Source organism: Coenobita brevimanus, chromosome 57 (genome assembly GCF_032717465.1).
Source record: "Coenobita brevimanus isolate Jiangsu-jjx chromosome 57, ASM3271746v2, whole genome shotgun sequence".
NCBI classification, from domain to species: domain Eukaryota; kingdom Metazoa; phylum Arthropoda; class Malacostraca; order Decapoda; family Coenobitidae; genus Coenobita; species Coenobita brevimanus.
In genome coordinates this window covers 16,400,810-16,418,560 of record NC_137010.1, presented here as the reverse complement: position 1 = coordinate 16,418,560, position 17,751 = coordinate 16,400,810, and the positions used below count along the sequence as shown (strand labels likewise).

The following is a 17,751-nucleotide window of genomic DNA, read 5'->3' as shown; positions in this document are numbered from 1 at the left end:
GGCAGGAATCTGTTCAGAAGCATTCCAAATGCCTGTGGTATCGTCGGCAATTTTACCACGTTACCGTTCCGATTAACCATCGTATCCTCGGCAAACCTCGTATGAAGTGCTGTGTGAATAAGTTCCGCTTAGCCTGTCTTCAAACTCGACGAGTCTTGGGGTGCGTGATAGCGTGTATGGTTGTGCATTTGATGTGTGCGCGATAGCAGATAAACGCGATAGCTGAACGCGCAATAGCAGGGGGTTGAGTATATATATGTACAGTATATATATATATATATATATATATATACAGTGCTTGTCAGAAGTACAGTAAAACCTCGATATAATGGACTTCAGTAGACTGGAATTCACTTTTATCAGACTCGAGGAGCTACTGGACTAAATTCCTATATATTGGAAAAAGTCCGATAAAGCCAGAAGCAGTCCGGACTGCCTGACCACTTCAGCTGTGTTCACCATGATCAGGTAAATAAAGGACATGTTTATCAGTGTATAATATAGTATTATTATATATATTATGCCATTTGCTTAATGTAGTGAAGTTATAACACAGTACAGTACCACAATGGCAGTCAAAACAGTTTAAAAACTGTTCATGCGATCCAGACTAATGTCTGATATATTGAAAAAAGTCCGGATTAGCAGGGGGAAGTCCGAATGTCGCTTTTATCGGAATTTCGCATTTTTCGCAGTGGATTCGGCCCCAATTAGTCCGTTATAGTGAGGTCTTACTGTATCGAGCGCCTATAGCCGGGCACGCAGTACTTATGGCCAGAAAAGAATCGCCCGTTTTTGGTGGTAAAAATTGAGCCACAAGTTTGCGGCGCTAGCATGACGTCATGGTACCCTGAGGCCTTCCTACGCGCTGGTTGGTTCCCGCCTCAGTTGCCTACGGGCTGCCTGAGAGAGAGGAACTCCGCTGCGTCTCCCTCTCTTTTTGCGCCATTTTTTATCGAGTGTCCCACAGTGTTTTGGCTTTCGCCACTTTGTTATGGCACCTACCTGTGAACTATCGAGTCATATCATATCCCAGATCATTGCTCTAAAGGAGGCAGGCCACCAAACGAAGGAAATTAGTGAACTGGTTGGCGTGGCTCGATCGACAGTGCGTAGGTGGTGCATGCGTTTTCGAGTGGAAAACAGTGGTGATGTTCCCACAAAGAAACCGCGGTCTGGTAGGCCTAGGAAAACTTCCCCAAGGTCTGTTAATGTTTTAAAACTTGCAGTGGAGTCTAATCCTCATGTGAGTGCAAGGAAAATAAAGGAGAGCAACCTGGAAGTGTTTGGTGAGGTTTCTGTGCGCACAGTGTCTCGAAGGGTCCATGAACTTGGTTACAAAAGTCACAGGCCTGTGAAGAAGCCTCTTCTCTCTAGCAACCAGCGACTTCGTAGGCTTGCCTTTTCTAACAAATACCTTAATTGGGGTGAGGAGCAATGGTTGTCAGTGTTGTGGTCTGATGAGGCAACGTTTAGTGTAACCTGTAACAGAGGAGCACGTTTGTACCGGCACAAAGGTAGTGACCCACTAGACCCATGGTATGTTGAAAGCACAGTTAAACATGCTGATTCACTCATGGTATGGGATTGCTTGTCTGGTAAAGGTTTAGGGAAGCTTGTTGTGTTTCCCAAGAACCGCAGAGTGAATCAGGATGTTTACCTGGAGCTTCTGTGTGATCATTTACCTGAGTCATTCGAGCTAACAGGTGCACAAGTGTTTCAGCAAGATGGTGCACATGCTCATAAGGCCAAATCGGTCACCAATTGGCTTCGTGACTGCGAGGTTTCATTCATGAAAGACTGGCCAAGAAATAGCCCAGACCTCAACTTGATTGAAAACCTCTGGTACCTCATAAAGAAGAATCTCCAAGGGAAGGACATGAGCTCTCTACCTAAGCTGGAAGCCGCCATTCGTGACTCCTGGGACAAAATACCCCTTCACCTCAGGAACCTCGCCCTTTCACTTCCAAGACGTCTCAGGTCCTTGAAGAAGTGTAAAGGATACCCTACGAAGCGCTAAAGGTAAATAATATGCATTATTTATATGTTTTTTTAGTGCTGAAAGGTTTGTTTCATAGGAGGGACGCAGGGCTCTCGATACTTCTGACGTTCACTGTATATATATATATCTATATATATATATATATACAGTATATATATATTGTATGTGGTAGGTGGTGGCGACCATCATCCACTCGCTTGGTTTAGTGCTGCCAACTTCTTCATTAGCCTTTATCATTCTTTTTCTATGTCTGCCCTCCTCTCTTCCTATTTCTCCCATCTTTCCTGTCACTTCTTACTGCATTCCATTCCTTTACATTGAGTGACAAGCCAAATGGTTTCCGGTAAGCCAAGAAACCATTTACAGTACAACACTGGGTGGTAACCATATAACCAAATATTCCGTGCTCCCTACGAGTCAACAAGTGGGTTGGTGAAGGGTTAGTGCCTCTCTCTGTAAAACAACCCAAAGTCAAATGGCCACCCCTTACGGGATTATGGCGTCTGGCAATAGATATATATATGTGTGTGTGTGTATGTATATGTATGTATATAAGTAATCCCTCCACTATCCGATGTACTAGAGCAAAAAGTGGGTCCGTCCAGATAGTGGGCCCTTGCCTCCTGGACTGGATGTCCTGAAAGTGGATCTGTCCAGATAGTGGGCCCTTGCCTCCTGGACTGGATGTCCTGAAACTGGGTCTGTCCGGATAGTGGGCCCTTGCCTCCTGGACTGTTACTTTAAGGACCCTAACCCAGCCTAACGCAGAAAACCACCTACATAACCCTCTACCGGACATGCATAGCACCTATTTAAGACCCTGTTCACACAAATAAGGAACAGAAAGTATGAAATAAATGAAAAGGAACCAGAGAATGAGGAATTAGAAGTCTGGAAAATATTTAGTAGTGCACAGGGTACTTACAACATGTCCGTGGCCGTGCTTTATGAAGGTTAACCCGCCTCCTCTAAGGTTCTGGCAGTGGTGAAAATGCTCTTGAAGCACGTACAGTAATCTAGTGTTGTGCTGCACTTAATCCTTTGCACTATGAGTTATAATTGTTTAACACTGCATATTCTGTTCTTGATTGCACCACGCCATTTTTCAACTGCCAGTTTACACTCTGTACTTAATCTTTGCACTCTGAATTCTAATTTCATAACACTGCCCAACACTGTAAATTCCCATGTGGTCTAGTGGCGAGGTATTGCAGTTTATTCACTGTTTATTCACAAAAACAAGCATGTGCGGAATCCATTGAATGAGTGTCTAGTCAGGATGATAGTTAGGTGGTAACTGGGGAGGGATGGAAGCAAGCAGCAAATGTAAACACAGCTGTTCGGTGCTGCGCGCCAGTTTCAAAGTACAATTGATTTTTTTTTCTGGGAGGGGAGGGTTTCAAAGGCCCGGGCACAAAATGTCCAGTAAGTGGGAAGTCCGGATAGTGGGCGTCCAGATAGTATAGGAATTACTATATATATATATATATATATATATATATATATATATATACGTACATACATATATATATATATATATATATATATATATATATATATATACACATACATATACATATATATATATATATATATATATATATATATATATATATACTCAGACATATATATATATATATATATATATATATAAATAATAACTACCCTCGTGTCCAACACGCGTTTGTCCAGCACGATTCGCGTCCAGCACGGAGAGCAAAAAATTAGTACGATTTAATATGATTTAAGTACTGTAAAACGGGTGCCTAAGCATAACACTGACAGAGCTCCAAGAAGTAAGCGAAATCCGCAGAGTTCGCCTCTAGCACAATCACCCCTGGTCCAACACGGTCATACTAGACGTTCCCGTGACGCTGACAGCCAATCAAAACTTCCGATCAAGTAGCCTCCCCTGCCCGCTATCGTGACGAGATCGTGATGTCGCCCAATGAAAAACGCTTCTGCTCTCACGTGATGTTTTGTTTAAATTTCTCCCGCCACAGCGCCACTCAGTTGCATAATTCGCATTGGACGGTGCTTTTTTCTCGCTGCATTTTCTGTCCTTGCTACTGCATTTTACCCTGCTCACGATGCCTAGGAAGCCTTCTGAGAACCCCAAGAAGCAGCAGCACCTCCCTCAGGCCACCAAGCTAGAATTCATTGAGAGGCAGATAAAAGGGGAGAGGAATTTCAAAGGATTTATGAGGGAGGTTGAGGAGGAGCAGCAGCCATTACCCGCTAGTGACACCAGCAGCCATCCTCCAGGGACCCAGTAGGACTACCTAGTCTCGGATATCACCTTCCACTCCCAGCAAGCCCACCATCATTATCCTAAAAGGTTAGTTATCATTCATAGTACAGCACCATTTATTATAATTGCAGTAGTACCAATATATGTAAAGGTATATGGTAGGCATTTAGGGTGACTTTTCCTAGGGTTGCTGACATAATTCATTTTTCCCCATAAGCTCTATTGTTTGTCCAACACGTTTTTGGTCCAACACGGGACCCATGCATGACAATATTACTCTGTTGGATGCGAGGGTACTGTGTATATATATATATATATATATATATATATATATATATATATATATATGTGTGTACAGGAAAACCTGTACAACTCGGCATAATACATGTGCAAGCCTTGCCGAGTTAGCCTATTTGCCGAGTTGTAGGGATGAACTTTAAGTTCCCCCCATAGCACACACACACACACAAAAAGAAGAATGGAAAAAAATAGAAAAAAATAAAAGTTTTTACAATAAACAGTAAAAGCTGCCTTACCATGATTCCATGCAGTTGTAGGGTGTATTCCAGGCATGGAGGAGGACTTTTAGTAGTTTTTGGAGGTGGTAGGGGGGGCTCAAGATCAGTTTTGTGCACACCTTTACTGTACTGTACTTGTCACTGTACACTATTTAAAGCACAATTAACATTATAATGGCCATTACTGTAATGTATTTATCACTTGTACTATACCGGAGAACTAAACATTAAACTCTCAAGCATTACTGTACTACTCGGCATCTTACTGAGTTGGGGGGATTTTTGCTGATTCTCTTCCTCTCACGTTCGCATTTTTGGGAATGTTTGAATTTTGATATTTTAAATGAATATTTTGAAGCTTTCCCGAGTTGTAGAGGTTTCCGACTTGAAGGATGCCGAATTGTAGAGGTTTTACTGTACACACAGTATATATAAGTTGCACCAGGTATTGACAATCTTAAAGGAAGGTCATCATGCCTGGCAAGGGATTTTGACTTGGGACAGGAAACAATTCATTTACTCCTCATCTCTTGAGTCTGGGTTTATTCTTCACATTGCCATTTTTAATCATTTTTAATGACTTGGTGGTGTCAAAAGTATAGTACTGTGTATGCTTGATATTACATAGCAAATTAGAGGATAAACAATTCAGTACAGTACATAAAATCTTCTGTTTTCACTGCCCAGTTTAGTGGCCAAAACATGGAAAAATTACACAAAATCACACTGGGTTTGCATTAACCTTTCATTTCTTTCATATAATTAATTTTGTTACATGTATGTAAATGTGCATGTTATAATGAGATTTCATTGTTTAGAGGAGTCTGTTCCAATATTTAACATTGTCTTGTTTGCGACTTAGTGACGGAAGTGGGGAAAATAGGGACCAGAGTGCTTTCATTAGAGATCCTTTATTTAGCCCTGAATTTGGGCTTTGAATTGGGAGTATGCTATAGCTCAGATCTCCATACTGAGGTGTCTCTAAATTGAGGAGGAGAGAGTAAAATGACTGATGTAAATATGTGCAGATGATTTTTGCCTGGAAGGTTGACCCATGATTTTGAAAACCTCTAAAGTACTAAGCTCATCAGTCGAGCTTGTTGCGCAATTTCTTAAAAGGACGAGCAACGCCGATTGTGCAACATCCACAAGAAACTGGCGGCAGCTGGCTTCACCCCGTCTGTGATGTAGATGGCTTCTAACCAATCAGAACTAATTTTTGGACACACCAGAGGGGGGGACCCAGGCCCGCACCCAGACGGTGGGGGGTGTACATTCTTACTACCACCACAACTGCTCCCACACCCTCCTCATGCATCCCCCCCCCTCCCATGTGGATCCTCCCCGTGTTTCCCCACCCAGTCATCTGGGGGGTGGTTATTTCCCCCCTTCCCTCCCTCTATGTCCCTGTGCTCCACTGGGGTCCTTCTTTTGTGTCTAGTGTGGTCTCCTCCCATCCCTCCATCCCTATACACCCCCTCCTGGCCTTACCACCTCCCACCACCCTCACCCCCACTCCCTAGGACGCAGTATCTTTACCTCCCCGGCCTTGAATATTTTGCGCACAGTAATCCCTCCACTATCCGATGTAATAGAGCCAAAGGAAAGTCAGGAAAGTGGTCCCGTCCGGAAAGTGGGCACATGCCTGCTGGACTGGTACTTAAGGACCCTAACCCAGCTTAACTTTGAAAACCACCTAAATAACTCCCTATCGGACATGCATAGCACCTATTTAAACCTATTTAAGACCCTATTCACACCAGTAATGGACATAAAGTATGAAATAAATGGAAAGGAACCAAAGAATAAGGAATTAGAAGTGACTACCTCAGCCAGGGTACTTACAGCACGTCTGTGGCCGCCTTCTTGAGGGTTTGGCAGTGGTGAAAATGCTCTTGATGCACGTACAGTAATCCAGTGTTGTCCTGCACTTACAGTAATTCTATGCACTGTGCTTTATAATTGTTTAACACTGCATTTTGTTTATTGCACCACGCCAGTTTCAACCTCTAGTTTGCACTCCACAGTTAATCCTTTGCACTCTCAATTCCAATTTCTTAACACTGCACAACACTGTAACTTCCCGTGTGGTCTACAGGCGAGGTATTGCAGTTTATTCACTGTTTATTCACAAAAAAATGAGCACGTGTGGCATCCACTGTGATAAGCATCCACTTGCAATCGAAGTTAAGCAGTTAACTGTTGGAGTGTTGGTGACGGGGAAACAGAGTTGCCAGAACGCAGCAACCACATTACCAAACTCTTCAATTTTCATTACCAAATTTAACTTTTCATTACCAAATTTGTAAAGCTAGCATTTATTCTTCACTAATTTTATATACTGTACAAATGGAAATACATGTAATCACTCTCTTTACAGTTAACAGCATGATGATTATTTTCACACTATGTAGGCTAGCAAATTAGTCAGAGAGAGCAGACAATCCACCATCTCCATCCTGTGTATCCTCTTACATGTGAAAAATCCATTTGGTAATGCATTATTCTGATTCATTACCAAACGAGTTTTTCATTGCCAAATTGGCCCACATTTAGTAATGAAAAATACCAAATGGCAACCCTGACAGGGGAGGGGGGAGGGGGGAGGAAGGAAGGAGTGAAGGGGCCTTGGTGTAAACAGCTGTTTGGCGCTGTGCGACAGTTTCAAATTACAGGTGGGATTTTTTTTTTTTTCTTTTCTTTTCTTTTTTTCCCCATTTTTGGATCTGAAGGTCCAGGTCCACAATGTCCGGTAAGTGGGGTGTCCGGAAAGTGGGCGTCTGGAGTGTATAGGGATTACTGTACTGTATTTTTTACGCTTTATGGCACATTTTTTAATCATTACCTGTAATTTATTCATGTCTTTGCATACGGATATGCACACCACAGTTATTTTAGCTGTCTTTATTCGAAACTCACTCAAAAAAGAAATTTTATTTTATGCCGACGCATGGAAGCATGTTGGAGCCTTCAAAAACGGAATGAAACAAAATGAAACGAAAACTAGCTAGATTTGACAGCTCGGAGGGGAGGGGGAGGGGGGAGGGGAGGTTAGGCAAGGGGAGGGGAGGTAAGTGGAGGAGAGAGGAGGGAAGGGGATGGAGGGGACTGGAGGTATGGGGAGGGGAGAGGAGGGGAGGATAATTTTTACTACAGTATTTATCATATTTTTATTAGGGGATTCATGACCATTTTCCCTAGCTAGATTTGACAGCTCAGCAGGGAGGGGAGGGGGGAGAGGAAAGGGAGAGGCAAGGTTAGGCGAGGGGAGAGGAGGGGAGGGAAGGGAAGGGAAGGGGAAGGGGAAGGAGGGGATTGGGGGTATGAGGAGAGAAGAGGAGGAGAGGATAATTTTTACTATTTATTATATTTATTTGGGGGGTTTGTCACCATTTTATTTTTTTAAAGCACATTTCAGTGGTTTGTAACATCTGTACACACCAAAAAAAATTGATTTTGGTAATTTTTGTATGTATTTTTCTGAAAAAAACAGGTGTGAGCTGCGTATTTTCTTTCTTGCCGGGGCCGTGACGGGTAACTATTATCAACTTTGACGGGTCACCATCCAGCGCTTTGACACCTACCATGGCGTGAGACACACCTATGGCAAGCACCCCACCCACACCTGCCGCTGTGATATGGTCGTTGCCCGCATTCGCCTGGGGTATCGCTCCCCAGGGGAAATCACCGGACATCTGACCACCAACAGGCCATGTAACTCTGTCACAATTCAATGGATTAAGCATTATCATATCGTTAACCGGCCAGTTATTGCCCTGTTCAGACCCCCTGGACTCTTGTTTTCTGCTATGTGTACCTACTTTATCACACATCTTGATGTACTCAGAGACATTCTCATCCTTCACTTCAAGTTCCTTTCATTGAATTCTCTGGCATCAGGACAATGATCGGACATTTAGGGGTGTGTGTGTGTGTTTGTGTGTGTGTGTGTTTGTGTGTGTGTGTGTGTGTGCGTGTTCACGCACATGCACACACATCAGGTGCATGTGCATGTAGTGTAGTAGTGCTGGGATTTTGAATCAAGAGGTAATATTATAATGCATATCGTGTTTTTTTTTTTCTCTCTCTCTCTCTCTCTCTCTCTCTCTACCCACCTTCCATCTGTGTATGTGACTGTGTACTATATGTATCTACTTAGGGTGTATATGTATATATAGTATATATATGCCTCCCTGTCTATGTATATATGAATATATCATATATGTGTGCATGTTGTAAATATATGTATGCACGCCTGTACACATACCCGTGTCTTTATACATACGTACCTATCCTGTACATGCAGTATGTCTATTGCTACGTGTGCATGAATTTATACATATGTGTATAGATATAGCCTATACATATATGTATGTGTTCATATGTGCCTCTCTCTGCATATGTATGTACATACGTGTGTATATATGTACCATTTCACTCATATCAAAACATGTAATGATAATTACTCTGCCAACTTTGTACCATGTATGTATCATTGTATGTCTTTGTACATTATTGTGCTTGTAATGATAATTCCTTCTGTACCTTCTATGTCCTGTGATACTGATATTGTTTTCCTCATGCATCCCTCCCTGCTTGGCCTTCAGGGACAGTGTTCCCCAGAGTGTTGGGGCTTGTACTGAATGGTAAATAAAGAACCTAAATTTTAAAAAAGCCACAACTCGGTAACTATTGGGTCCAGGAGGGTGGGGTTTGCGTTTTCAGGTGTGTAAATTCAAGCTCTATAAATCGGGCATAAAACTTTTAACCTTTGACATAGTTGAAAAACAGGCCTGTTTTTGCATCCTGGGGGGTAGTCGAGGCTGGAGAATTACGTACCCTAGGGGTTAAAGGGTGTGTGAATGATATTGTGTCACATTTTAAAAAGTGTCTGTTGATGATTCTCTTACTTTTTTGCCATTTCCTTCATGTTTTTGGATGCTGCTCACCCTATTTTCAGTGGGAAATATAAATTGAATTATTATGATACATACTTGCAGTGGTTGCTTTGTCATTTTTACTATAGAAAAAATTTGTAAAAGAGACCACTTGTTGTATAAGAAACAAAATTCTTATAATGTGTCAGCTGTTTGCTGATGATACAGTATTGTTGAGTGGAGATGAATGGGAGTTGCAAGGTTTGGTGAATGAATTTGGGACAGCGTGTAGGAAGAGGAATCTGAAAGATAATGTAAACTGAAGTAAAGTTATGGTGTTTGAGAGGAATGAAGTCACAGAGTGTGCAGTGAGGTTGGATGGAGAGGATATGGAGAATGTGAGTGCATTCAGGTACTTGGGTTGTGTGATGAGTAAGGATGGAACTTTGGGGGATGAAGTGCGTGAAAGGGTACAGCAGGGATGGAAGGTTGTCGGTACACTGAAAGCAGTGATGAGAAATAGGGAGGTGAGTATGGAAGTTAAGAAGTCACTGCATGATAGTATTGTGATCCCTACCCTGACGTATGGAAATGAAGCGTGGACCTTGCAAGAGGGGAACAAGTCAAGAGTGAGAGCAGTGGAAATGAGTTACTTGAGAGGAGCATGTGGAGTGACGTGGAGGGACAGGTTGACGAATGAAGAAGTGAAGGAACGTTGTGGGGTAGATGTGGATGTGGTTGAAAAGATTAGGAGAAATACACTGAGGTGGTTTGGACATGTGGAGAGAATGGAGAATGAAAGACTGACTAAGAGGGTATATGTAGGTGAGGTGGAGGGAGGGAGAGGGAGGGGTAGACCGAGGATGAGGTGGAGGGATGGAGTTGAGAGGTATATGTGGGAGGGGGGGGGTGAGTTGGGGGGAGGGTAGTCAAATGGTGGGTGACAGAGCGACTTGGAGGCGTTTTGTCTGCGGCCACCCTTTGTGGGATTAGGGCGTCAGGCTATAGATAGATAGATAGATAGATGAGAGAAGAGAAGTTACAACAGGTGTTGTTTGTCACTAGGAAGGCCACTAATAGGATTTTTTTCTTCCTTGCAGTAATACTTAAGAACTGAACATGGCCAGTAAACTGGATGACACACAAAAGAGTGTGGAGAGGCTAGTTCGAACAGTCAATCTGACAGCCTTTCGGACTAAGATGCAAATGGAGGAGCTCACTGTTATGGTAAAGGTGGTAACGGCTTTTGTATTGTTATGGTAGTACAGCCTTTGTATAGCTTAACCACTTCAGTGTGATGATTTTTTTTTTTTTTTTATTCATGGTACCAGCAGACAATTCTTTTAAATTTTTGGGAGTTATTTGGTGGTGGAAGAGTTAATGATGGTTATGTCTAACCCCTTGTGTTAAAAAATAAAAATATGATTAAAAATGTATGCTGATGTAAATGAAAGCATCTGGAAGTTTCAAGAATAAAGTTAAAAACATGTAATTGGAGTGAAGAACACAAGCACAGTTGTACAGTTAGGAATAAAAATTCGCCTGATATTTCACCTGTTCTGTCTTTCACCTTCCTTTGTTGGTGAACATTCTGATGTTTGAAGAGGTTTGTTATGTTTTCTACTCTAATTCCCATTAACCCTTTCACGCGCGGATAAGTTAATAAGTTTTGTGGGACGTGACGCGCCTGCTTTTCTCCTCTCCCCTCTGTCCGCCCCGCATTCCAAATATGTGTATTCTCGGCTTATTTTCACCACCCAAACATATTTATTTTGCCACAAAACCCACATATTCCTATTCGTTGATGTTTGTTCTACACGATAAGCAAAAAAAAACACACACACCAAAAAAACACGCTATACATACATTAGGGCCGTGTAAATAAACATTCAAGAGCATACATTTCACTTCCCATCATCATTAGTCAGATGTTTACTACTCAATCTCTACATGTTATATCATCGTTGGAAAGATAATTTTATTAGCTTTTGAATGCCGGAGGTCCCAGTTTGATATGAGGTATGATGTTCGATTAATAAGCGAAAAAGTAAAACCCATTTCCGATAGACAACAGATTCTTTTATTCGGGGATCTCTAGTGAAAAACTTTTCGTGCCACTCTTGTTTTTATTTTATCATCCTATGCAGAATTTAATTGGTTTTCATATGAGCCCACAACAGTGATCCTAGGCCTCATAGTTTTAGAGAAAAATGCAAAAAACTACGGTGCACCCATGCCGTGTCATGACTGTAGGGCAGTTTCCTGCCTTCCTCTAAGCTACTGCATGTATTTCACCAATTCTTTGTACACTAGATATGCACACTATATTCACATGATTCACTGTCACTATTATTATAGCTGAGTACAGTAAACTCACCCGGAACACATTCTCGCCGAATAAGCTCGCAATTTTACATGGTTAGTGCTGGGATATGTATAAGATAACGTAAGATTAACCCTTTAACTGCGGGCTTGATTTGCTTTTTCTTGCGGCACCCGCGGGCATATTCGCGCTCCGACGGACTCTAAAACTATTTGCCAAAAATCAGTTATTAGTCCTAGAATATTAAAATCACATATGCTTATGGCACATACCTTCAGCTTTCTCCTGGGGTGTTTGTTGAGCCACGTATGGGTGTGCAAATAGGTTCAGCAAGACACTGAAGCCTATAAAAGGATTTTAGTGAATAATGATATTCAAGATGTGCTGCGTGGAAACTGTCTACCGTTAGAAACTTTGCCCATACTGACACCCATCTAGTAATTTCAGTGTAGATACTCCCTCCACAAAGGCTATCAGTGCTACCACTGCAAAGTATAGGGTTTCAGATGAAGATTATGAAGTATCAACAAAGGATGAATACACCTACATTCCCAGTTCTGACCATTTATCTCTCTGTTCCAGCAAAATTGTTGCTTACATAGCTGGTTTTGTTGTATTTAAGCTGCAAAAATCTCTGAAATACAAAGCCTGGATGGAGGCCTTAACGGACACTAATGACTACCTCTTAAATTCCCTATTTAAGCTGAAGTCTACAGGTACATTAAATTGTCCTTCAGCTGATGTTATAAAGGTCTGTCTGACTTGTGTGTTGCCCCGTGAGGACCAACTTGCCAAGCCCTGGCCTCCTCCGTTCCTCATCAGGCAACGTAGGATTGGATGATGGATGGATGGAACAATTGCGGACTTAAGCATAATGGATGTTGTACAATAACAGAGAAATTTATGAGTATTGGGAAATGGAAGAGAGAGCAGTAGGAGTGAGTTGCATAAATACTGATGGGATAAGAAGAAAACCGTACATTGAGATGGTATGGATATCTTCAAAGAATGCCTATAGATGGGGTGTCAGAGAAATTCTCTTGAAAATGCATGTGAGGGTAATTTTGGAAAAGGCAATTCAAATGTGATATGGAGGAAGGGGGTGGAGCAATACATTGATGAGAGAGGAAGAGAGTTTGAGTGAATAAGAGGGGTATATGAGGACAGAGTCAGCTTGGAGGCATTTTTTTCATGGCCTTCCCATTTTAAGGAATTTCCAGGAGGGAGCAAGGCATTGGAGGTGATCATGATGATAAAAGACATTATTGAAAACAAAGAAAAGCTGCAAGATTTGAATTAGTCATTTTGTCTCCAGATTGCTGAACTCCCAGCCTGTGCAAGACATCTCCCACAGGATGACCAGTTGCAGCATAACCTGAAGTCAGAAATTTGCCTTCAGGAAGTCCTGTCTTTCCACAGTTTCATTCAGGAAAGAGCAAGGATCCTGTTGAATAAATATTGTCCTGGTATGTATTTATAATTTTGTGCTTTTTTCCCTAACATAGTCAGTGTATTTACCCCACCATCCAGTGAGATATTATTTATTATATTCTTACTACTAACAGACATTATCATCCAGCTTACACCATAAAGAATTTGTATTGGTGATGGGGTTTAACCCTTCAGCTGCTGTGGCTGTGATAACAACGTATGTGCTCAGTGCAGAGAAATAGGAAAAAAATTGTGTGTTCTCAACTCGTGTTTTAACCCACTTATCCTTAATCTTTAAAAGGTAAAATTTTTATCAGACAAGCTTCAATCTTTTTACTGTTATTTCCAACAAACTGTATGTTTGTAGGTACTCCCAGCCCGGAAAAAGCTTTGAGAGAAGACAAGATGTGCTTTGCCCATGTGATGAGTGAAATAGCCCAGCGTGGTGGAAATTGCCTCTAATTACCAAACTGCAAGATTTTTTTCAAACAAAATATTGTTACTGCCTCTTTTTCTCATCTCAATTATTATGATAAAAAAAAAAAAAAAAAAAATTTAGCCAGTCTCGCATGATTTTATGGCTATATTCTATAGTGTGTATGCTGTAGTTTAGCAAAACATTAGCGATGTGAGGAAAATCATTGCAAATTTTATAAAACTTCATCTATCTATCTATCTTTTCCCAGACACCTCAATCCCGTTTGGGGTGGCCACAAACAAATCGCCTCCACGTCGCCCTGTCCCCCGCCATTTCACTGCCCTGCTCCCAACTCACACCCCCCTCTCTCATATACCTCTCCACCCCATCCCTCCATCTCATCCTCGGCCTCCCCCTCCCTCTTCCCCCCTCCACCTCACTCACATACACTCTCTTCGTCAGTCTTTCACCCTCCATCCTCTCCACATGGCCAAACCACCTCAGTGTGTTCCTCATAACGCTTCCTATTGCATCCACATCTACACCACAACGCTCCTTTATATCCTCATTCATCAGCCTGTCTCTCCATGTGACTCCACAGGCTCCTCTTTAACTCATTTCCACTGCTCTCACTCTTGACTTGTGTCCTTCCAACAGCGTCTAAGCTTCACTTCCATACATTAGAGTTGGTATCACAATACTGTCATGCAGTAACTTTTTCACTTCCATGCTCACTTCCCTGTTTCTTATCACTGCTTTCAAGGAACCAGCAACCTTTCTTCCCTGCTGTACCCTTTCAAGCCCTTCACCCTCCAAACCTCCATCCTTACTCATCACACTACCCAAGTACTTAAACTTACTCACATTTTCCAATTCCTCACCATCCAACCCTGCTGTACATTCACTGACTTCACGTCTCTCAAAGACCATCACTTTACTCTTCCCTACATTCACCTTTAGATTCCGTTTCATACACGCTCTCCCAAACTCATCCACCAAGCCTTGCAGCTCCCCTTCGTCTTCATTCAACAACACAGTATCATCTGCAAACAACAGTACAGGGAGTTTCCAAACACTATCCTCTATCACCAGGGCCACTCCAACATCCACTACCCTACCTTGTATCTCTTTTATTACCCCATCCATGTACAGATTGAACAACCATGGAGACATGACACATCCCTGTTTCAACCCAACCTTCAAAGAGAAAAATTCACTTAGTTCACCATCCACACGCACGGCAGCCTTCGCACCATCATACATACTCTTCACAGCATTCAACAACTTCCCATCTACTCCATATATTCTTAACACTTTCCACAATCCTTGTCTATCCACCCTGTCATATGCTTTCTCCAAATCCATGAAAGCTGTATACAACTTCTTTCCCTTCTCTAGAAACTTTTCCACTAAAGATCTAAGAATGAATATCTGATCTACACAACCTTTTCCCTTCCTAAATCCTCCCTGTTCTTCTCCAACTAATTCCTCTGTTCTTTCTCTAACTCTGTCAATAAGTATCCTACCATACACTTTTCCCATTATACTAAGAAGACAAATGCCCCTGTGATTACCACACACTTCTTTTTCCCCATTTCCTTTGTACAAGGGAATAATCATACCTGACTTCCAATCCTCCGAGACTCTACCTTCCTCCCAGGCCAATCTGCACATCTTCCACATCCATTCTACTACTATCTCTCCCCCATGCATCGGCATTTCACCACACACTCCATTAATTCCTGGGGCTTTCCCCAATTTAACTTTCTTCATTGCTTCCACAACTTTTATCCTACTGATTTCTTCCTGTCTTCTCACTTCCCTCCTTCTCCCAGCCATTCCCCAGCCACTTATACTCGCATTGCTTCCATCCTGTATGTTCAACAATTCCTTAAAGTGTTCTCTCCATCTGCTCACTTTTTCTCCCTTCTCCACTAGTGATCTACCATTTTTATCATTCACTCCCCTGCTTACCTCACTTCCACCCTGTCTTACTCTTTTCACCTCCTTCCAGAACATTTTCTTACAGTCCCTCCACTTTACACTCAAATTCCTTCCAAATTCCTCATCCACTCTCTTCTTACTCTCTCTTATTAATCTTTTCACCTCTCTCTTTCTTTCTACAAATAACTCTCTCTTCCGCCTCTCAACTTCTTCCACGCCCCTATTTCTCATCCATTCATTGTATGCTTTCTTCTTTTTGTGCCACAGCCTGTCTCACCTCTTCAGTCCACCACGCTGTTCCTTGCACCTCCCTTCGTCTTCTCTTCCTCCCACACACCACATCACATGCTGCACATATTTCTTCTGTAAATATCCTGCACACACCTTCCACATCCCCCATTTATTATCGCTAATTTTTACTAAACTTATTGATATAATGTCATTTATGAATCATTTCATAGCATGGTTGCAGTTTCCAACTGCAAAAATGTTTGCTAGCTCATGTGCGTAGCATGTGGCCTCACATATTATTGCAGAAAGAAAATAACAAAATCACTTGTATTTTATCACAATAATTCAATATATAATAGAAAATAATACTTTCAGCCACTTGTATGATTTTAGTGCGATTTCGGTGTGTATTACAGTACAGCATGACTTCCCTACAACGGACTTCGCTAGACTGGAATTCACATTTTTTGGAGTTTAGGAGTCAACCAAAATAATTTCTTATATATTGGGAAAACCCTGAAAGAGTTAGAAGCGGTCCGGACTGCCTAACCTCAGGCCGGGGTGGCCACGTTGTCAGCGCGGTTTGTATGTTCATGCTTCGGTTGGTGGCGGGCTGAAGGCCTCAGTCTGACCTACGTCATCCCCCCCCCCCCCACCACCACCACCACCACCATTTCCCCAGAAGTCCAACATACTGCTTGAGGATGATGCGTGGTAAGATATATATACAGTCAGGATTGACTTACGAAAAATTTGCAGATATGAATAAATTTTGTGTGTGTGTGTGTGTGTGTGTGTGTGTGTGTGTGTGTGTGTATGTATGTATGTGTGTGGCAGGTCAGTCACAGCAAGGAAGGATGGCATTAGGTCAAGACCCTAACAAGGAAGTGAGGTGATAATTGCAATTCAGGGAAAGGTAGGGGATAAGTGGAGGAGTGGAGACAGTAATGGGCTTTAAACTGGGGGGGAGAGAGAGAAAAAAAATAGAGAGAGAGAGGATAGCACAGAAGTAGTTATGGAGTAGAAAGGGAATGGGGAAGAGGGAAAGAACTTTGTGACCTCAGTAATTATTTTTTTATTTACTTTTTTTTTTTTAATGCAAGGAAGAAGGAACCAAAGGCCAGGTGGCCACAAACTGTTCCTTCTAAGAAAAAACAAAATAAGAAAGAGAGCCAAATTCAAGATCCATTCATTTCGAGATACAGTTACCTCTCAACTAACATGAGTTAAAAAACGCGTTTTCGTTTTAGCATGAGCAAATGTTTAAGGAGATATGTTTAACTAACAAGGGTTTCTCGATTTAACACGACTTTACACGTACATGATGGTATCAAATTAGCTGCGTTCGCCTTGGACAGTCCCGAGCTGATAGACCATGTGTGGCAGTTTATGCATAAATACAATTTTTTATTTGTCTGTTGCTTAAACTAGTTTTATTTGAACTATAATATTCGAAAATGAAGTTTGGCCCCATTCTGAGCAATTTGGCCAGGAAAGTGATGGTAGATCTAAATTGTTACAACTTGATGCTGCAGAACAGAAAAAAGAAAACCACTCAGACCAAAATAGAGCAGTTCTGTTTGAAGAAGGCAGAAAACTTAAGGGAGTTATCTTCATCACCAGTAGCACGGGAGTCAGAGGAAGAGGAAGGACAGCAGAGTGAGGAGGGACAAAAAATTTAGGGTGGGAAGCGGTGGGAGGTGGGGTAGAGGGGTAAGGAAGGACAGCAGCAGACGACGAGTGATGCATAGATGAA

The 17,751-nt window shown here is 42.0% G+C and overlaps 1 protein-coding gene across 1 annotated transcript in view; it reads left to right on the top strand.

Annotated features, from left to right (window-relative positions):
* Window positions 1-17,751, top strand: part of LOC145401909 (uncharacterized) — a 61,001-nt gene that overhangs the window by 8,832 nt on the left and 34,418 nt on the right. The window contains exons 2-3 of the mRNA XM_080274014.1: window positions 10,749-10,875; window positions 13,287-13,437. Coding sequence (XP_080130140.1) covers window positions 10,768-10,875; window positions 13,287-13,437 — 259 coding nt within the window. The 5' untranslated portion in view covers window positions 10,749-10,767. The remainder of the gene's footprint in view (window positions 1-10,748; window positions 10,876-13,286; window positions 13,438-17,751) is intronic.